Source organism: Petromyzon marinus, chromosome 37 (assembly GCF_048934315.1).
Source record: "Petromyzon marinus isolate PM22_M1 ecotype Great Lakes invasive population chromosome 37, UKy_Petmar_22M1.pri1.0, whole genome shotgun sequence".
Taxonomy (NCBI): domain Eukaryota; kingdom Metazoa; phylum Chordata; class Hyperoartia; order Petromyzontiformes; family Petromyzontidae; genus Petromyzon; species Petromyzon marinus.
In genome coordinates, this window is record NC_133703.1 from 12,526,951 (window position 1) to 12,549,079 (window position 22,129).

Below are 22,129 nucleotides of genomic sequence, written 5' to 3' on the forward strand. Positions count from 1 at the left end.
GGCTGATGCACCACCTGTGCCCCCTACTGTGCCAACTTGCTGTGTTTTAGTCGCCCGGCGCACCGCTCGTTGTTGTGAGCATCGCTCTTCTGCCCTCTGTTGTTGTTGGAGGGCGACTGCCTCCAACTGCCCAGTAGCGTCCTTCACGAGCCTCCTCCATAGAGGCTAATGTTGACACTGCTGATACCAGTCATTGGCAAGTCCACTCCTCTCCACGTCCTCCTGTACCACATCACTCCATCTCTTCTCTAGCCCGTGCTGCCCCCGTTTAGCCCCCGCTATCCGGCTGAACAAAATCTGTTTCGGCATGTGGTGGCTGGGCATGCGTGCTACATGACCCAGCCAACGCAGCCTTGCCTGCCGGAGGAGCTCACCGATGAGACTTTGTCCAGATCTTTCAAGGATTTGTGAGCTCCTCACACAATCCAGCCTGGTTAAACCTAGGATGGATCGTAGGCAGGCCAGCATAAATGTTTCTAACCGGCGAAGAGGTTCCGTTAGGGGGGTCCACATTTCGCAAGCGCAGAGAAGGGAGGGAATGACTGGCCGAGAAGACCCGAAGCTTCGTGTGGAGCGACAGACCTGGTCGCTTCCACACAGCGTTACGCAACCGATGAAAAGATAATGCCGCTCGACTGATTTGGAGTGAGACCTCTGCTGTCAAACCGGAGTCGGTCATGAGCACACTGCCCAGGTTTGGGAAACTCTCCACACTCTCCACAACTGCCCTACCAATTGGGAGTTGTGGGGGTGGAGTGTCCAATGGTACAAAATACCCAGGCAGATGCTTAGTTTTGGTGGGGCTAATGGTAAGGCCCCACCTCTTAGTGGCATGCTCCAGGTTCAGCAGCAGCACTTCCAACTCCCCCTTTGAGTGTGTAGCCCAGGCAGCCATGGACATATAAAGGTGGTGATAGTGGTGCAGCCCTACGATTGCTTGCTCATGTCACTGCTGGCAGAAAGACCTCTGTGAGAAGGAGCTCTTTGGAGCTCCTCTAGAGCAGGGGTCAGCAACCAAAATAACAAGGAGAGCCTTTTTCAAATTCGTAAAAAAAAACCTCTATATTTCAAGAGCCGCAATGTACGTGAATACGTGACAATCCCTAATAAATAACGTCACGAAGCAGTCTATAAAGAGCCACATGTGACTCCGAAACCACAGCTTGCTGACCTCTGCTCTAGAGGGTATGTTGGTCTACTCTTCCGCGCAGGCCAGAAGCGCTGGAAGGGTTGGTAGTACCTACACTTTTTACCCCACCACATGCGAACTGCCAACCGACTAACCGCGGTGAACCCATTTATCCTGCTGGATCGACAGAGGCGGGGGAGATTCAAGAAACTTGCACCACTGTTTCAACATACGTTAGAGCTCTTCCTCGCATGCATGGGGGCTGCCGTGGATGAGAATGTGTTGCTACGAGGTGTTCCCCTGTTATTCCGAGTATCCCAAACAAATAAATTTTCCCCAATTAGTATTGCAGACACGATAAAGGCAAGGTATCTTTTAAAGTGGGTTAACCAATGGGTAAAGTGAAGTGAGCTCCAAGTCTTCTCTTATTTCTGTTCTGACACGTTTCCTCATGGTTACATGTTTTCTCTGACTCTTGTTTGGCAGCAAAAGGGAAGCTGATGATTGAGAAACAAAGTTGTGTCGGTGATTACGCAAAATGAATCCGTAATAAATGCTCAAGAATTTTATACTGTTCTCTATAGCAAAAACCAGGAACAGCAACTGTCATGCAATATTAATCTTCAAAGCATTTCCGGCAGCTCATAACTTGAAAGTATTCATTGTTTATTTCCTTCTTATACAAACAAAAGTGCATTTTTTAAATGATGTTGATGACGTTAATTGCCATTTCTGTCTCAGGCGTTGTAAGATGTTAAAAAGTGATCCGATTGACGCTGGCTTTGCAGGAGCACCTGTCTGTGAGTCACAACCAGCTGACGACGCTGCACAGCGACATCACCGCTCTCCCCTGTCTTCGGGTACGCGCACAGAATCCGCTGCACCAGCGAACCCAAAACCACCTTGAGCGTTCTTTTTCTTGGGGGCGGTCTTTTTCATTTGTTAGGCATTAAAAAAAAAAATAAAAGCACCAGGGCAACAAATGTATTTTTAGTTTTTTAAGCCATTCCACGGCATCTGAGGTAACCGAGTGGAGTCTGCTTGTTCCACGAGAGGACACGTGTTGTATTGGGCAATCATTGGTGATATACGACTGGTTTAGATTATTTGGCTGACGTAAGTTTCCACATGATGAGCCACTTTTTTTTGAGCTATCATTTTTGGCCAGGTCGCTTCTTAAAAATAGTAATATCGCTAAGTGGGCCTCAGCTAGTTACACAAAAAAAGATATAGTTTACATGCCTGATGGTTTGCACCTATGGCGGTGATATGGGCCAACGAGAGCACTTTAGACACTTTTTGCATAGGTTTTCTGTTCAATTTCAATATGCCATAAAACATGTGCGCCGTCTCCTTCATAGTGGACGTTAAATAACCCGTGATGTCATCCGAAGAAGACTAGGCCATTGTGTCCCACTCAGGGGCGGAGCCAGGGGGGGTGACAGGGGTGACATTCTGCGTATAAGTGTACGACACTCGGTCTGGCGGATTCCGTGCAACTGCATTGTCAGAGCGTGTCGCCAACCGGTGGCGTCTAGTTCAACAGCCTGACTCTCTAATCATTCTTGAAATTAAAATTTGTTGAATGTCACCCCGGCCTGAAATTCTGGCTCCGCCCCTAGTCCCACTGTCAAATTTGATTTAAAAAAAACCTCGTAAGCGACTTAATTAGGAAAAGTTATCAGGTCCCTCTTGAAAAAGAGTCTTGATACTCAGTGAGGCTGTTCTGGATAAACAAGTGTACAATTATACTATTTCCACGATCATGGCCCGGCCCTGGTGGCTCCAGGATCTATGAGCTCTAGCAACAGCTGGGCAGTTCCACGCACCAACACCACCATGGGCTGGCTGCTCTGACTCGTCTTAAAGTGAAGCAAGTTTTGTCACGTAAAAAGCCAGCCCAGTTAAACCTGGCCATTACGTCACATACGAAGCAGCCAGCAAGATGGCAATGGACGATCTTCTACTAATATGGAAGTTCTTGCTAATTGTTTTAGTATTTTAAAGCGTTTGTGTTTATAAAGCTCATATCTTAAACTCTTCTTTACCACCAGCTGTTATCTGCAAATCCTATTATCTGTGTGGGCCAGGGGAGTTGCTATACATCTAATTATTCATGCAACACGGTGGATTCTTGGTGATATTTTTATGAATGGAGTCGAGAATTGTTTCTATATTATTGTAACAAGTGGTTGTCTGGATGACTAAACCAAGCTGGAATGAGTTGACTGATTCTTTGTCCTTTTGTTGCAGGCCATTGTCGCCAGAGCCAACCAGCTGACAAACCCTGGGGTTCCTCCTGACATCTTCAATCTGGAAGACCTCTCTGTTCTGGTATGGAAGCCCATGGATATCAACCACAATCGTGGTTCGCAATTAACTGAATAACGGAGAAGTTTAACGTTTCATCGCAAATAATAAACCGAAATTTAAAATCAATCACAGCATACTTGAGTACCAACAAGGGTGATTCTTTTTTTACTTTCCTATTGCTTTTCATAGGAAAGTGAATTCATTATACGGAAGAGCTTCATTGAGTCTCTAGACTCTAATTCTGGAGAGTCTTGCATTGAGATGTACGGCTAATTCCATTAATGATCGTTTGGAATGTATAGAAAACCATCCTTGCATGGAGCAAGGGTGGCCCCACACCTACAAAAGTTTGACAATCTCTGATGGGCCGCCTATCCACAGTGCTAGCCAGGCTCAACCTTGCATCCGCGAGAGCTGATGAAACTGGGGCAAATTTAACGTAATTTGGTTGCAGACACTAATCAACTCAATAGTGGATTCCCAGCTGCGATTACTGCTTGGCGCTTGCACATCTGCAGAGCCGAAGCGTGGTAAGTTTGCCATTCCCTGGGCCTAGAGTACTTGTAGCCCTGCTTTTGTGTTAACGTTTTCCCTTTGCTCGTAACTCTGTACTCCCTTCAGGATCTTAGTCACAACCAGCTGACGGAGGTTCCGAATGAATTGGAGAATGCAAAGAACATGCTGGTGCTCAACCTCAGCCACAACAGGTTCGTGCACGTTGCTGTCGGTAGTGCCGCTTATTTTGATGCATCGGTGAACTACTGGACATCTGTGAAAGAGAGCTTCATAGCTCATCGGATTCCTCCAGGATAAGTAAAGATTCTGATTCTGAACTCCATAATCATCAGTCCTTCCCAAACTACAACCTTGTTTTCATGTTTGGATGGGAAGTTTACTATCAATTAATGCGTCAGGAGTCATGTTACTGAATGCACTTTGTTACTTGTATGCTATATTCTGGTGCTGATTTTATCTACAACAATGCTCATGGTCATTTTGCATTATGCATTATATAGTTTGTCAATCCCTGACCCATGTCTGATTGAAAGGGTCCTTGCCTATGGGATGTGTGTGTTTTTATGGGGTTAGGTGAAGGAGGTACATTGTCTGCATATTTATTTTGTAAGTTATATTCTCCACAATCAAGCTAATTATTATTTTGTGTTACTGAATATAGATTGGGATGCAAAGAATGTGTGTGAGGATGAGCGGTGCAGTGGTCTGTGACCTTCGGTGCAAATATGGAACCACAGGTTAGATGTCTAGCCGAGCACATCAGTACCTGCCTGAGGCTCTTCCAAGTGGACACAGCCTAAAATGAGTACCCGGTGTTATGTGCCAACAAAAGCACTGTGGACACAGGCATGCTGTTGGTCACACTAATCTGTTGCATGCATTGCCAGCCATAAATACGTGTACACTAACACAAAACCAAGCATTCTATGGAGGCAGCAGAGAATATCAATGTATATGCATTTACCTAGTTTGACAACCCATAATTCCTGGGCCTGCTCTGTAACCTGCCAGTAAGCCTTCGGTAATCTATGTGGCCTAAAGGGACATTAAGCCTGGTGCCGGTAACATCTAAAGTCACTTCCACTTGTTGGTGGATAGCAGCTATTGGCCTGGCAGGTTCTTTTTGCGACTGTATTTCATGGGTGGAGGAAACCAGGGAGTTGGCCATATGTCTCTTGGCTGCATTAGGTCAACCGTTTCTGTCAAGAAATGGAGCAAGTAAGGGGAGCTCTTACATTATGAGACCTCCTTTTGCCAGTAACATGTAAATGCTCACCCCGAGCCCTCAATACTCTGATAGTGCGCTGTTTTTGAGTTGTACGCCTTTTGGCGTCTTCTGGTCCAACACCAATGGAGACTAGGCTCTAAGAAAAGCCGTCTCGGGTGTGGACCAATCAAATTCAAGGACAGTGCATATTATTATCAGAGTTGTCTCTTTTGTTTGCATTTTCACTGCTTGTGTTGTGGTTATTGCAAACATGATGCCTTGAATGAAGGTGTCAGTTTTTGTGCCAGTTAAAAGGGTAAAACCTATTTCTATAAGGGGAGCTCATTTGTGGTTTTGCCCGGATAGACCCTTGTGATTGGCGCCCGGATGGTAGATGCTGTTACCGCTGTCTCGGTGCTTGCTCCCACATTCAACTCGACAGCCGTCATCGCCGTTGTGTTTTCACACGCGTGTCATTCATCGATCGTGCCCTCCTTTGCCCGTGCCGCCTTTCCGCAGCATCGAGACGATCCCCACGCAGCTCTTCATAAACCTGACGGACGTGCTGTACCTGGACCTCAGCAATAACCGGCTGGACAGTCTGCCGCCCCAGATGCGACGCCTTGTCCACCTGCAGACACTCATGCTCAACAACAACCCCCTGCTGCACGCACAGCTGCGGTGGGCCATCCGCCTGCACGTTCCAGCCACCCACCCCTGAGAAGGCGCAAACATTCGCTCGTGTGCTCACACTTCACATGCAGAGAACCTGAGGATTCTACTGTGGAGTCTGTTCCAAATACAGCTCTGTTATCCGGCATCCGTGGGGAACGGAGGGTGCCAGTTAATCAAATAAAACTTTAAAAAAAGAAACTGAGCCTACATTTGAACTATGATATACAATACATATATTATTTTAAAGAGGTGCTCATCAGTCGGTTGTAGAGCATTCTAAGTTGATTGTAGAGAAGCATTGGGGACGTTTAGAGTACAGTATACAGTAGTAGAGTTCTGTATGTACAGACTGCCGCTAGTGCCACCACTACGGCAGCGTTTGGCAAGCTCCTGTAAACAACAGATCTATGATGAGTGCACGTCAAGATGCCGGAAGGCTGTTGGAATGTTTCCGGTTATATGAAGGAAGATTCGTTTTGCTGTCTGACAGATGCCGATTAATAGAGCATTCCGGATGGTGAAGTGCCGGATGGTAGACCTTTTGCTGTATTTTCTATCCGGCAGCCGTTAAGTTAGTGCTACATTTACGGCCCTTTCTCAGTCCACTGCTGGATGAAGGCCTCCTAATGCCAAAGTCACCCATTGCGGGCCCTTTTGTCCGTTCTTCACGCTGGTCAGCGCAGGATGGACACGTCTCACTTTATTGTACGTCGTCTTGAGAAGTGGCTTATGTTGTGTTTGTATCGTATGAGGATGACCTTAAGATTGTAATTGCTCTCTGTAGGCAGCTGACAGCCATGACAGCCCTGGAAACGCTGCACATGAGGAACACGCAGCGTACACTCAGCAACCTGCCCACCCAGCTGGAGGCACTCACGCACTTGGCTGGTAACAAACACACACAAAGATCCCCCGTATAGCCCGCAAACAGATTGTTGGGGAAAGTGCCATTAGGGAAGGCCGGCACGGCGCACGAGGTGGTGGGTGACCAGCACCATGCCCCGGACGCCTTTGTCTCCCCAGTGGTGATGTTTTACACAGCACACCAGGTATTTGTTTAGAAGTCGACCTAGGGGATGACTAAGGGTCAGTTCTGATAATCGTCACTGGTTTTGGCCGGGAACGGGAGTTCGTGCCACCGTGTTCGTAGTGCAGCACACGAACCTCTGTGCCACCACTCCCTACTTGGCTGGTAACACGCACGCACACAAGAGCAGTACACAAGCACAGCTGCTACCATCTTCACAAACACGACGGGTACAGCATATGCACACACATGGGGCTCGTGCAGCGTGTGGTCACGTACATATGACGCATTACACACACACACAAACACAAAGATCTCGTGTGTTGTCCATACAGACTTCTGGGGCAATTACTGTTAGCGAGCACCTATAAAGGCCGGTACGGCACATGAGGGGGTGGATGGCCAGCGCCGTGCCCAGACTGCCTTTGTCTCCCAGTGGCGATGTTTACACCGCACTAGGTACTCATTTAAAGCTGAGTCGATCTAGGGGAGGCCCATAACCGATTAAGATAATCGTCACTGGTGTTGGCCATGAGTGGGAATCGAACTTTGGTCGCCGGGTTCTTAGCACAGCGCGCGAACAATCCCACTACCACTCCGCATGGGCCCACACAAAAGACAGACAGCTGGTACAGCACACTCATACGAAGCTAGGACTCGACACACCAAAATGACGGTTTTAATAGGCACACGTGTGCATGGCCGCTACAATGCACAAGGCATGTAACAGTGCACGTGTGTAAGGATTAAAATCTGTTCCCGTGTGCATAATGCGATGCATGTGTCGTCTTCACGTTGATTCCCTGCAGACACTGTCAACTGGCTTAGCAAAACGTGCATTGCACATTATTCTCTACCTTGCCTGGTGTACAGGAGGTTGTGGGTTCGATCCCAACCCTGACGTCTGTATATTTCAGATTTTCATGTTCTGCCTGTAGTGGCATGGATTTTTCTCTGGGTCCTCCGGTTTTTCCATCCACATTTACAAATGTGCGTTTAGAGTATTTAGCTGCTATACATTTCCACATGATAAGAAACTTCATTGAACTATAATTTGTGGCCAGGTTGCTTCTGAAAAAAGAGCTATATAGCTCAGTGGGCTTTACCTGGTCAAATCCAAATAGTTTTAGATTTTATAGTTTCACAGGACAAATGTAGAACACTACAAATGTGGGTGAAAATCATTCCAGCACCATATTACCATGTTGTAGAGACACATTTCTCATTCTGCCGAGCGCTAGATTTTAGGCCTCGGCTACCTCTTGTTCTCGTTTGCGCCCGGCTACTGTCGGCACGAGTTCACGGCTACGTTTGTTCTGGGCGCGTGCCAGATGTGGACCTTTCCCACAACGAGCTGGCGCGGGTCCCCGAGTGCCTGTACACCCTGTCCGCTCTACGCCGCCTCAACCTGAGCGACAATCACATCACGGAGCTGTCTCTGTGCATGGACCAGTGGACGCAGCTGCAGACGCTGAACCTGTCGCGCAACCAGCTCACCTCGCTGCCGGTGGGAACGCGGCCGCTGCTGCCGTGACGCGCACCACCGCCACACGTGCTTCCGTTCCTTCGACTTGCACTACCACGCACAAACCACCTGGCCACCATGCCCTTGCTTTGTGCATTCTCAACACCAAGATGGCAAGCCCAAGATACCTCCCCCTATAGCCTACACAGACTGTCGGGGCAAGTGCTGTTTGTGAGGACCTTATGAAGGCCAACACGGCGCATGAGGAAGTGCGTGCTCGGCGCTGCGCCCGGCCACCTTTGTCTCTCCAATCCTGATGTTTACACACTGCACCAGCTACTCATTTAAGGCTGAGTCGATCTCGGGGAGGCCCGTGACAAGTTCAGACAGCATCGCCGCAGTTTTCCGAGCGGGAATTGAACTCGTGTCACTGGGTTCGTAGCACAGTGCGCGAAGCCACTTCACTGCCGTTTCCCACAATTGCCACCGCTCTCACACTGCCACCGTCTGTTGCCACTCGGCAGGCTTTTGCGAGCATGCAGTGGCAGCCGTGCTCGCGTGTCACCATGCGATTCATGCACTGCGACCACACTCTTCACTTTATTTATTGTTTTGGATTTCATATGCGATGCAGCTGTGTTTTGTTAGAATTTTTGTTTGGTGGTTTTTTGCTCAGATTTCCATAAATTTGCTTCGTTGCTTTTGTGATTTTTGCTCTCCCCCTTGGTCACTCTTGTAAATGAGACTCCTCCTCCTCCTGGTCTCTTGAGTTTTTACCTCGTTAAACAAAATAAACTTGAACACAATGCCGCTGCACACGTTACTGCCACGTAGGCGAGATACCAGCAACGTGCAGGCTGTGGGTTGTGCCACACGGTAGCAATGTGGTGCCATACTCTTTGGGTCTTTCGGTAAAGTCACGTAGATAGAAAAATAATAAAATAAAAAATCACGACGTTTCGATTGCAACACAAGCAATCGTCTTCAGGTGAAAAAATACAGCAGGCGGACTGCTGAGGCAGGAGGAAATCTAGCGAGAGAGCTACTGCAGCCAAAGGTTATATTGGTTTGAGATGGGTACAACCCAAGGGTAAGTGGGCGGGGCTAGAGATAGAATTTGCAAGTAAATGTAAGATCGCAGAGCTAGGTATACCTAGGCCATTGTATTGCTAGAGATTAGCATGTCAATCTGTTAATGTAACCCCACGGTTACGGTGCTGAAGAAGCCATTGTATTGCTCGAGATTAGAGATTAGCATGTCAAAGTGAGACGGTTCCCGCAGCAGCGACTGTGTTAATGAGAGAGACATTCAGCCTATTAACCAACGAGCGTCACCGCCGCATCGAGGAAAAGGGAGCAGCAGCTATGGTAGTGAGACATTTTAACCTGTTAATGTAAAGACATTTAACAAGGTAATGTAACTCAGAGTCGGAAATAACTGCTAAGATAGGCAGGTAGGATGGAAGTATCACAGCCAGTTATGACTTTTCCTGGTTAATAACGTCCTTCCATTGATTGCTCAGTTTGTACCCAACTTGTCGGTTGAAATTGTGTCCGTGTTTTTATATCTGCATGACTTCAATGTTGTGCCACACAGTAGCATTGTGGTGAGCTATATTAATTTTTCTTTGTTGACAAAGACCCCACGGCGTTTGTGGAAGGCTCTCTGCAGCATTGGTTTAACCGACCACACCGTGCTGATGAGGCTGAGACATGTTCTACCTTGTGGCTGGTGGCTGATAGGACACCGTGTGGCAGCCACGTTTTTTGTCATTTTCCAACCGCAGGTTCATCTCCCTGTGGTAATGCTGTGATTGTTCAGAATTTCACTACCCTGTTGTAGATTGTTCCATTGGCTCTTCTGCCTGCCGTAAAACTTGTGGTTCAGTAGATATTTAACCCTACACCAGAGATCTTATAGGCACCACACTAAGATGACTCCTATTCATGATCTTCATCACTCACCATGATAATATAATAGTAGTCGCTCATCCATCACTGGGCCATTTGGAATGTTCCTTCAGGAGTCGCGATCTATCATCCTTAGCCAAGCATACTCCTTGTCCGCATTATTGAGCGCGACGATCCGTGAGCACCAGGTTGAGTGTGCACTTCCGCTTGGGTGAGCGAGTCCAAATTTGTTCGGATTTGTTCCTGATCACGTCTGGTTGAAGACGTTCTGGCGACACGTCCGAATAGACCCAGACGTGTCGGATGAGGCTCTCTATGTTGACTCTGAGCCATGATGTGGATTGAGATTATCTTTAGGAAGATGAAGGACATTGTTGGGTGATTTTTTTTAGTTTGCATTTCTTTATGGGAGCAGTGGTAAAAAGTATACTGCCGCTTTCTTGGTTATTTGAGTCTGATTTATAGACATACACAGCATCGGCAGCTGGTATGCGAATCTAGTTTCGGTCCCCCATCGTGAGGCTACACGGCCTAAAATGTATTTCCCGGAATGTTATGTGAATGACTCGACATCTGCTGTGCAAAACTAACATGCAAACGTAACACCCCGGGGGCATGCAGTCATCGATCAGCAAGCTGGCCAAGCTTCGCAAGCTGTTTGTCAACTCGAACCGGCTGGACTTCGAAGGGATTCCCTCCAGCGTGTGGAAGCTGGGAAATCTGGAGCAGTTCGTGGCAGCCGACAACAACCTGGAGCTCATCCCCGAGAGCCTGTGCAGGTCAGCGTCCAGACAGGGCACGGTGTCGGCCTAGGGGGTGTGGAGCTATCGTCATCGTCAGGCTCGGGGTTGCAGAGCCAGCGCTAAGGTCCAGGTGTGGGGGTCAGCGTCGAGTCAGCACTCGGGGTTTGGATAAGGATGAAGATTTGACTCGGAGCGGGATGGAATGACGAGAGAAGACAACATCTGGTCCACAAATGCTGTATGAAAAAGATTGTTTTATATACATCGAGTGCCTCTATTAAGCTGCTCATGCATCTACTGCGTTAAATGTAGAATTGCAGTATCCTTAATCACCTGGGTATGCGATTACTGATTTTTACGTGAAACATTTGCAGATTTTATTTACATTCTTCGGTCCCGTATTGTTCATCACAGCTCGGCTCGGGCTTCGCTCTGCCTCCAGGGAGCCAAGCTCAGAGCCCTGCTCCCAGCCATGCTCAGGATTGCTCTGAGCTCAGCCTTTAGCCGCTCGTGCATCTTTGAAAACAACCAAGCAGCTCGAGTGCTGGGGGCTGAGCCGGAGCCGAGCTGTGACTAAGAACACGTGTCCTCATTGTTGCTCTCCGTGATGTTGTGTGCAGGTGTGCCAAGCTGAAGAAGCTCGTGCTCAACAAGAACCGGCTCATCACGCTGCCAGAGCTCGTGCATTATCTCACCGACCTGGAGGTGAGCCAAGCAGACGCGCGTTGCCGAACAGCGTACAGCTCTGGAGAGATACAGACATAGCGCAGCGCCGCCGCTGCCGAGCCAACATGGAACTTTTTGCGCTCGGGGAAACATAATTAATCTGTAAAAGCTAAATATTCACGTTTCTTTTTTAATTCAGCCCACCTCGAACTCTCAGCAACTCCTTTGTCAGTCGAGAGTTCTCAATTAAATACATTACACGTTTGTGGGGCATACACTCCACTACTTAACCAACCAGGAGTGCGTGGGTTCGATCCCAACCCTGACGTCTGTATATTTGGAGTTTGCACGCTCTCCCCATGATTGCGTTAATTTTTCTCCTGGTTCTCCGGTTTTTCCCTCCACGTTTATAAAAAATGTATTTCAAGTATTTGATAGCTAAAAATGTATTTCAAGTATTTGATAGCTATAAATGTCCACATGATAAGCCACTTCATCGAGCTATCATTTGTGGCCAGGTCGCTTTTGTGAAAGAGCGATATAGCTCAGTGGGCCTTTCCTGGTAAAATTAAAATTTGTTTAGTTTCATTGTATTAGCTGCCTCATTTGCAGCTGTGCCAGACATTGATTGGCATTGTAGGTAATGTTTCAACTTCAGATGGCGTTGGGTGAATGAACACGACAAGGGGACTCAGTTGGGCATGCGCTCTGTTTGTGTGGGGCTGTTGCGGAGGTCCTGGACGTCCGAGAGAACCCCAACCTGGTGATGCCCCCCAAGCCGGCCGACCGCTCGGAGAACTTGTACAACATCGACTTCTCGCTGCAGAACCAGCTCCGCCTGGCGGGCGCTTCCCCTGCCGCCATCGCCGCCGCCGGTAGCAGCCTCCCTCCCCTCCCTCCTCTCCCCATGTTGCTCGCTCCCCTGTAGCAACAAAACGCGCTGTCTGCCTACTTTTAAGCGCATGTCTCAGACGCACCAGCACACTTGGGGCATCTGCGTTTTAAGCCCAGGGTGTTGTGTTTTGCGTCTTTGTTTTTTTCCCCCCTTTGCTTTGCATTCGAGCAACCGTTGGCTCGGGAGCCGTGGCTGACAGTGGCCTGCACGCCGTGCACGGGGGTCCCTCGATGTAACGAACCGACGGCACTGCAGATTGCATTGTTGCCCGTGTGGTCAGAGGCGGCACGGTCATTTCTGTAATGGAGGGTCGACGATTGATACGATTTGTGTTCTCAGGGGGCGGGCAGCCCGCTAAGGACCATGTGGCGCGGAAGCTGCGTCTACGCAGGCGTCGCGATTCCTCGCAGGACGACCAAGCCAAGCAGGTGCTCAAGGGCATGTCTGACGTGGCCCACGACAAGAACAAGACCTTGGCGGTAGGCACTGCACCGGGACGCCCTGCTCTGGCGCGCACACCGTGACGCGGCCGTCTCGCCGGCACGCTACCCGCCGGCCAACCACGCACCGCCGCATGCAAGTAGCGTGCACCGCCTATACCAGTGTGACATGCAGGACGGCAACGCAGGTACAATCATGGACGTAAAACAAGATTGGTGCCCATTGAGAGCAAAAGTCTCATTTTCAAGGGAGGACCTTGTTTATTAATGATTTGACACATGCTTTAGAAAGTGTAATTTAATATCCAACTGACAGGTTCGAGGCATCATATTCCGTGCTAATAAAAGTTTAATGACCGAGGCAATAGACCACTCGCCTGAGACAAGCGTATGGGCAGACTGACCATCAGGAAGTACGCCATGGCCTCCTATTGGTGCAGAGAGGACTCCAAAGTGATTGGTCGGGAGGCAAGGTTCAAAGGGATTGGAGGAGAGGTTTAAAACGTAAAAGGTGGGAAGCGAGGGTTGACGGTTGAGGCGACGGTTGACAATTGTTGGTGGTGGAGGAGGACGAGGATTGGCCGAAAGAAGTGGGGCAAGTGATGCTTCGAGGGAGGAGGCTCGAAAGGGTATAAAAGTGGAGAGCACAAAGGGAGGGGACGTTCTGGGAGAGTACGAGCTTCAAGCGGCAAGAAAGTAGCCCGGGCCTAGTGTTGGTGCTGTGTCTAATAAAAGGCCCGAGTAGTTACGCGTGTCGGCGTCATTACAAAAGTAAGTGGGGTTGGGCAGGCCACGTCGCTAGAAGGATTGTGATGGCTAGAGGTCAGGACTCCCAGAGGTAGTCCATAGAATCACGGCTGATGGTTCAAGTTCACGGTTACACGCACGGTGGATAAAACTGTTGACGCGCATCCCGCGTGAATGCCTACCTAGAATCATGCTAATCTCATGATACGCTGTAACGAGCCTTTATGTTTTGTTTCATGAAAAAAAACAAAAACCCCTGTTTACTCACGTCATCATCGTCGTCAGGAGGGAGGCGACGTGCGCTACACGGAGGTGAAGAGCCGCCGCTGGGACGAGGGCCTAGCCAAGCCGCAGCTCGACTACTCGGAGATCTTCACTGAGGACGTAGGCCAGATCCCCGGCGTGTCCGTGTGGCACATTGAGAACTTTGTGCCACAGCTGACCGAAGAATATTACCATGGCAAGTTCTACGACGCTGACTGCTACATCGTGCTGAGGGTGAGTGGCCTAACCTCCCTTGCTGGGGGTCGGGGGAGATGGGTTTCTTATTGCGCAAACTGCCAGAGGTGGCGGCAGCAGAGAGGGAATGACCTTTTGTGTGAAGTGCAGGTTTTTGATCAGGACCTTGGACAGAAGGCTTTGATTGTTGGAGCAGAGTGCAGCTGGTGCAATTACTTGAGCGGGGAGTGGTAGGCAGGGGAAAATATCCTCGAAACAGTGGTCAAAACATTCCAAGGAGGACCCTCGTGAAAACCTATTGTAATCGGCTTTTCTTAATTTTTTTGCACGTTTCACAAAACCTATGCACACTGCAGGATGACACTAAATCATAACAATCTTCCCCAAATAAGCATGACCTTTGTGCGTTTTGTAGTTGAGCAGATTGTTTCTGAATGTACAGCGGGAAAAACACTTCCTAGACACAGGGTGCAAAATGCTTGCCAAGAGCGCCCTGTTGAAGGCCTGTGTGGCGGCTCGCTTGCCCTTCCACCCTCTCTCTGCGTGCTCGGCTTCCTTCTCTGCACAGACATTCATCGACGAAAACGGGGCAATCGCTTGGGAGATCTACTACTGGATCGGGGCGAAGGCAACGCTCGACAAGAAGGCGTGCGCCGCCATCCACGCCGTGAACCTGCGCAACTTCCTGGGCGCCGAGGGGAGGTCGCAGCGGGAGGAGATGGACGACGAGAGCGAAGAATTCCTCGCTGTGAGTGAAGCCTCCCGATATCGTGGTGGGGGATCGGGGGGGGCCTGGAATAACAGGGAACGCTTAGAAGGGTTTTCAGGCAACATTTACACTCGGTAAGCCAGCGGGAATGTTGAGGAGGTGGAGGGGGGACAGGCCCCCAGGATTCACTTTACTTTCAATATTCTCTGAATGACAGCTGTTCTAAGGGGGAGAATGCACGGACATGGGATTTAAGTTCTTGTCTTTTTTATTCCGCTCGTTGTTTTGGTCATATTCCCCCTCCCCTTTCCCAGTCCCCACCCCTGCCTCGGTCATAAATGGAACCCAATATACCCTAAAATAGCCCCTGTTTTGGGAGAATGATCTACCCAGAGGGTACCACTCCTGGATATACAGGCCCTGCATGTATGTTTATGGGCCCTCTGCTATGATCGCGGTTTTCGGGTTCAATAAAAACAAAATGATGTTTACATTTGGGTCGGAGATATGAGGTTATGTCTCTGTGTAGGTTAGAGGCATTCTATTAGGTGGTCAGGTATTTCAGGAACGTAATCGAGTGGAATTATGGGGGGTGGGGGGGGGGAAGGAATTCATATAAGAGGCACTGGTTCTAAGATTTAGGGAAAACAGCATTGCTTTTGAATAAGTTTTGCACATTAGAAATTCCTGGCTCTTGCAGCCTTGTGTGCTATAATTAGACAAACTTCCATGTTTGGAGCATGGCAATCACACTTACGTCTACCCTGATGTTCTGTGACATCTAGTTCTATCTATGCAATCGAATTCATCTGTCCGATGAATGATGTGGAACTTGGACTTTTTGTCAGTTTTATATTCGCACTTTGACTATTGATCTTGCTGTTGTTGATTGGAATAATGGGCTCTTTTGTTTTTGCGTCTCTGCATGTGAGTGTATAGGTGTTTGATGGCTCCATATCGTACATTGAAGGGGGAACTTCTAGCGGATTTTTCACGGTGGAGGAAAACGCCCACATTATCCGGTAAGTTCGTGTCATCGGTGAAATGGGCTGCTCTTAAGGTGGACGTCGCAGTGGCTGCGGTTGAGGCGACGTTAATTGTGGTGATTTGGCAGGAGAAATCCTTTAATTCTGCTGTGTGCATCGCTAATGATAACTCCAACCTCATCTCCACATCCTACAGAAAGCCCTGCAGCTGCTGCTTTTGTGTTTTGGGTAAATGGATTAGTGACACCTGGATTTAAACAGAAGATGAAATGGATGGGTTCGTTTGGTAGGAAGTATTACATACTTTACAGTGTCATTTAATTTAATTGCTCAAGTTCAAATCAAATAGAACACTTAGAATTATAGATCTGCGAGAGCTTCTTTCAGGTTCAAAAGCGAATGCAAATGTGGTCACGAGCCTTTTATAAGTGTAACTTTCATTTGCTGGACGCGAAATGATATTACACCTGCACTGAATTTCTTATCTCTGCATGATATAATTTCTACAGCATGACAACGATTTTAAGCTTTTCATTTAAATACTTTTTTGAAAGAAAAAGTCCATATGCATTAGAAAAGTAAAGATAAAAAATTCCACAGTAAAATTACTGAACAGAGAAAGCCATTACATGTACATTAATTATCCTCCCATCTGCAATGCATTGGCAGTGCAGGGTCAGCAACAAGGCAGTTGCTCCCAATTAACCCTGCAGCCATGTGACCTGAAGCACAGTGGTCCTGGGTGACTTCAAACTGCACCGCATGGTTCCAGTTTACTTTGTTGAACCAGGCGAGAACTCGGAGAGACCAGGATAAGTCTCATTCGCTCACCAAAATGACAATTGGCAAAAAAACAAAGTACAGCGATGAAGTAAATAGTGATCGGAACAAAAACAACCGTGTCACATGACAAATAGAAAGCATTGCAAATATAGCAAATTGTGGTGATGCGAGTCGACACAGGCATAGTAAGAGATTGTGGAGCTGTTGTGTCTCACACTTTGAACGGGCGACACGATTGAAAGGGCCCCGTGTCACACGCTCGAACATACACGGCCACGCACTCGCACACGCTCGCACGCGCACATGTTTCCACACACTCCCACACGCACAGGCTTGCACACGTACAAGCCCGCGCACAAATATTCCGCACAAGTAATTTATTTTGGGTTAGATCGCCGTGTAGGTTTGATGTCAGATTTTTTACTGTAACCCTCCACCACCTCATAACCAATCAAATAAAGTTGCCACGTGGCCAAATGTGCCACTGTATTTGTTTTTTTCAGCAAACTAGAGAAGGAATGTTGAAAAGTCCAAGCAAAATTGTGGCAATTTAGTACGAATAACATTTCGCTGCAAATTACATCCAGCATCATCAGATGTTAAACAAAGCTCAACTCTCACACGTGCTCACGTTTCAACATTAGTTTGCTATAAAACAAAATCAATTTACATATTTGCCCATGTGAAAGCTTTATTTGATTGTTGAAGGCTTGTAAAAAAATATATTTTATACTTAAATTATTTAACCCAAAATAAGTACTGTAATAATGAATCCTAACATAGGTCGTGAAAGCCCACTTATAAAATTAAATATGCGTCAGTCTCGCGCATTTATGGACTAAACTGTCCACTGCCACCCACAATGGCTTACACTGGCATGGACACATGCACAAAAACGCGCAAATCACACGCAGTCATGCTCGCTCATATACAGACGCCCTCAGACTACTCACCACTCCACATCACCGTCCCCCAATAACCCAATAACCGCCCGAGTAGCGACAGTCGGTAAATCCTGCGCACGTGTGTTCTGCTGTGCTTGTTCATTTGGGCAGATTGTACCGCTGTCACGGTACACAAAGCATCCACCTGGAGGCAGTAGCACTCAAGGGAAGCTCGTTGGACCTACGGTGAGGACATGCAGCATGGCTAATCCTCACGCACGTCCCTTTCCATTCTGTCAAATTAGATCGCATCGCTTGTTATGTGACAGTGTTGTTTACTTAGAACCACGTAACCTGTAATTGAGTGGCTTGATACCCTGACATAAAACCACGAAGCCTTCGATGTTACACGTGTTTGTCTGGTATCTTTTACATTATGAGACCTCCTTTGCCAGTAACAAGATATAGTAATAGGTTTTACCCTTTTAACTGGCACAAAAACTGACACCTTTATTCAAGGCATCATGTTTGCAATAACCACAACACAAGCAGTCAAAATGCAAACAAAAGAGACAACTGATAATAATATGCACTGTCCTTGAATTTGGTCCACACCCGAGACAGCTTTTCTTAGAGTCTAGTCTCCACTGGTGTTGGACCAGAAGACGCCAAAAGGCGTACAACTCAAAAACAGCGCACCATCAGAGTATTGAGGGCTCGGGGTGAGCATTTACATCATGAGACCTCCTTTGCCAGTAACAAGATATAGTTATAGGTTTTACCCTTTTAACTGGCACAAAAACTGCAAACATGATGCCTTGAATAAAGGTGTCAGTTTTTGTGCCAGTTAAAAGGGTAAAACCTATTACTATGTCTGGTATCTGTTGCAAATCTCGGGCCTTCTGCAGCAGACTATATTGTTAAATGGAAGACTTGTTGCGAGTTGCAAACTGATCCTCCTGGCTTTTGCCTTTAACTTTGTGTTTAGGTCAGATGCTGGGCACAATTAGATTGCATCGCTTGCATGTGACAGCGTTGTATACTTAGAACCACTTAACATGTCATTGAGTGGCACGATACCCTGACATAAAGGATACAATCAAAAGGCCTCTGCTGCTACACCTGTTTGTCTGATACTCGTCTGCCAGTATCTGTTGAAAATCTCGGGCCTCTTGCAGCAGCCTATATTGCTCAATAGGAGACATTTGTTGTGAATTGTAAATTGATTCTCCTGGCTTTTGCCTTGTAGCTTTGTGTTTATGTTGGACGCTGGGAACACCATCTACATCTGGAAGGGACGACGTGCCGGCCTCAACGCCAAGACCAAGTGCAGGTGCCCGCCTCTCACCCACTTTCCTCCCTTGCCACAGTCGTTACAATCGTTGCAATAGCACTGGAGGCCTTTTTTACAACCGTCCAGTGTTCTTCTTCAAGCGTCGTGCTTCTGCATTGCGTTCACGAAGGTCTTGCGCTTGAAAACATCTCAAGGGGAAGAGTTGAAGGAAGAGGAGGGGCTGGGGGTGTAGGAGTAGTGACAAAACGTGCTGCTTGCAGCACTAAGTCTATAATTAACACTGGAAATCAATAATGTGTTGGTGAATGTCGTGCCTTTAGTGGCTGCTTGGGTCATGTGGACTGAATAAAAAAGCTAAAATTATTTTTTACTATGACATTTTTTATTTTACTAGGTAAAGCCCCCACTGAGCTATCAGCTGTTTTGCAGAAGTGACCTGGGCATAAATAACAGATCTACAAAGTGGCTTATAACATGGGAATTTATAGCAGCCAAATAATCTGAAGGCATGTTTCTAAATGTGGAGGGAAAAACCGGAGTGCCCAGAGAAAAATCCACGCAACCAATGTGAGAGAGAGAGAGAACACGCAAACTCCAAATATACAGGCGTCAGGGTTGGGATCGAACCCATGACCTCCTGCATACCAGGCGAAAGTGATAACATTTCACATCCGTGATGCCACTTTGTGTTATTTGCTAAAACATCTACAACTAATAAAAATAGGCAATGCATTGTGCATATGATTCACTGCATTTGTCCTGAGCTTAAGAATTGATTTAAATCGTTGAATCGACGTCCGTTATCTCTCTCTTAAGCACAAAAAACATTGCACACAACCACCCACAGAAAACGCGCGTAAAAATAGGCGCCACCTTTCCTCTCTCACCTGCTTGGATGGAGTTGGAGAAGCCCTCCACGCACCACACAATGCAACGTCTCCTCTCCTCCAGGCTGTTTGCGGAGAAGATCAACAAGAATGAGCGCAAGGGTCAAGCCGAAATCCTGATGGTGGCGCAGGGCGAGGAGCCCGAGGAATTCTGGACAACCTTAGGGGAGCAACCTGACTCGATTGAGCCTCACGTGCCTGCCGACTTCGTTCCCTGCACGCCCAAACTCTTCAGGGTAATGGGTCGGGGACGAGAAAACACGTCGCCTCGCGTTCTCCGGACGCCCCAAGTGTCCCCCTCGTGGCTGTTGGTGCTTCTTGCTGTTGCTCACTCTTACTTTTCTCGTGGCGCCCATCTCTCCCTCGCCGCTGCGTGCGTCTCCAGCAAATGCTGCCTCCTCCTCGCTCGGCCTTCCCCGATCCGTCACGTGTGGGGGGAACACCCCCCCCCCCCCCCCACCCACCGCCTCCTCGGCACATGCTGGAACGGCGTTTCCCTTTCCGTCATAGCCTCTGCCTCTCTTCCGCTGTCTGAATCTCACCAAGAGAGGTCTGTGGTTTTGTCTTTTTTGTGAATCGTTTCGTGAAAATAACCAATTACTGCCGCTGTATCGCTCTTCTAAATAAATATATATTTGACGTTTTGCTTTGTTAAAGCACGATGCACGTTTATACATTCCTCATCCTCGCCGTAGAAAACGCTTTGTATTGTTCTCTGTATTGTGCTGGTATACTGTTCAGTCGGCGTTAGGCCATTGGGCCCTATCGCGTCTTGTGTGCTCACGGTCGTTGGGTCACTGCGCTATGAATTCAATTGTAAACAAATTCTCTGGTGGTGCTGCTGCGTTGGCAGTGGTCATTCGTCAATGACACTGTGTGGCTTGAAAAATAAAACTATGCAATGGGTGACGTTTCGAGCGACACCCCTTCATAGCACATGATGAGTTATTGACAAATGTTTTGAGTATTTTTGTGAATCCAACAGCGGCTATTGGTGTCTGATCATGATATCGGTTATCCTCAAAAAACATTCTTGGTAAAGTGCGGTGAATGTAAGCACGCCAGAGTTAAACGCGGCTAGACCCGGTACTTGCCACACCACCCCTCTGCGCGTACCTTGCCACTGGGTAGGTACACCACTAACTCATTCACAGTACCACCTCAGTTCATCAGGCTAAACAGTGGCCGTTTGTCCTAATGCATGATCTAAGAATGCAAATAACATTGAACAAGATCTCTATCTGAGCGGACCTGATGGCCACGAGCTTTGTTGGGACTGTCGCCTGTGGTGGAGGTTCATGATCGTTTTCACTACGCAGCTGTTTGGTGAGACTCCTTCAGCTGCAACAGGAGGCAGAGAATCGGTACGACACTGAGCAGCTGAGAATCGACAGATAAGGACCACGAGGCCAGACGCCAGGCAGTATCCAGTCTCTAAACCCCCTAGGGGTGTGCACGCAGAGACCATGGCCCTTGCCTCCGTAGTTGCACACTCAACCAGGTTGAGACATGGCGACGCCACCATGGTTAACCCTTTCCCGTTCCGAGACGTCTGCAAATTGCAGGGTGGGTCCCATTCACCGCTGACTCTCGGAACGCGCAAAGCGGCTTGCCGTTAATTTTATTAAGTGAGGCACATCACCGTCGGTTTTTTAAAGGCATTCTACTCCCCGCAGAGAACCGTAGCGACACGACCACGCTCTATAATAGCTGGCGCCAAACTGCCACACGCCCTCCCGCGTGGCCTTCTGGGAGCCTCGGTACCGATAAAGTTATTTTATTTTAGTTTTACTTTCGGTTTCATTTTGATGATGTACGTGTATGTCATCGGAATGGGAAATGGGTGAAGTGGCGAATGGCAGCGATTCCTAAGCATGCGGGTGTTGTGCCTGCAGGTGGGCCTGGGCCAGGGCTATTTGGAGCTACCGCAGGTGAACTACCGGCTGTCTGTGGAGCACAAGAACAAGAAGCTGTGCGCTCAGCTGATGCCCGAGCAGAGGCTGGTTAGTGCTGCATGGAGAGCGAGTCTCGTTTCAACGTTAACCATCGCGGGGGTAAAACGACGCCGTTGATTTGTCGATTAATATTCATTCTTAAGCTCGCACTACACGCATTGTAATCGCGTGTTTTTCAAATGGTATTTATTGCACGTTCACGTATCCCCTCTGCAAGTCCGCTAGAGGTGCTGCCCATTCACAGGAGCGTTACAAAGGAGAATCATCTCTTGAGTTGAATCACAACGATTCACGGAATTGCTGGGAGGGTGAATCCTTCCACCCCAAAGCCGTGGATAGTGAGCGATATTACCATGAATGAGCGATAGTGAGCGATATTACCGCATGCTGTGATGCTTGCCATGAGCACAGGTTATACACAGCATACATGCTAACCGC

The 22,129-nt window shown here is 48.1% G+C and overlaps 1 protein-coding gene across 2 annotated transcripts in view; it reads left to right on the forward strand.

Moving 5' to 3' along the window:
* Positions 1–22,129, forward strand: part of FLII (FLII actin remodeling protein) — a 45,458-nt gene that overhangs the window by 7,922 nt on the left and 15,407 nt on the right. For both annotated transcript variants that reach the window (XM_032967384.2, XM_032967383.2), the window contains exons 3-19: positions 1,918–1,989; positions 3,383–3,463; positions 4,064–4,149; positions 5,685–5,846; positions 6,625–6,728; positions 8,199–8,374; positions 10,865–11,022; positions 11,607–11,691; positions 12,386–12,527; positions 12,887–13,026; positions 14,020–14,232; positions 14,762–14,941; positions 15,842–15,924; positions 17,727–17,801; positions 18,805–18,888; positions 19,801–19,972; positions 21,632–21,739. In XM_032967384.2, coding sequence (XP_032823275.1) covers positions 1,918–1,989; positions 3,383–3,463; positions 4,064–4,149; positions 5,685–5,846; positions 6,625–6,728; positions 8,199–8,374; positions 10,865–11,022; positions 11,607–11,691; positions 12,386–12,527; positions 12,887–13,026; positions 14,020–14,232; positions 14,762–14,941; positions 15,842–15,924; positions 17,727–17,801; positions 18,805–18,888; positions 19,801–19,972; positions 21,632–21,739 — 2,121 coding nt within the window. The remainder of the gene's footprint in view (positions 1–1,917; positions 1,990–3,382; positions 3,464–4,063; positions 4,150–5,684; positions 5,847–6,624; positions 6,729–8,198; positions 8,375–10,864; positions 11,023–11,606; positions 11,692–12,385; positions 12,528–12,886; positions 13,027–14,019; positions 14,233–14,761; positions 14,942–15,841; positions 15,925–17,726; positions 17,802–18,804; positions 18,889–19,800; positions 19,973–21,631; positions 21,740–22,129) is intronic.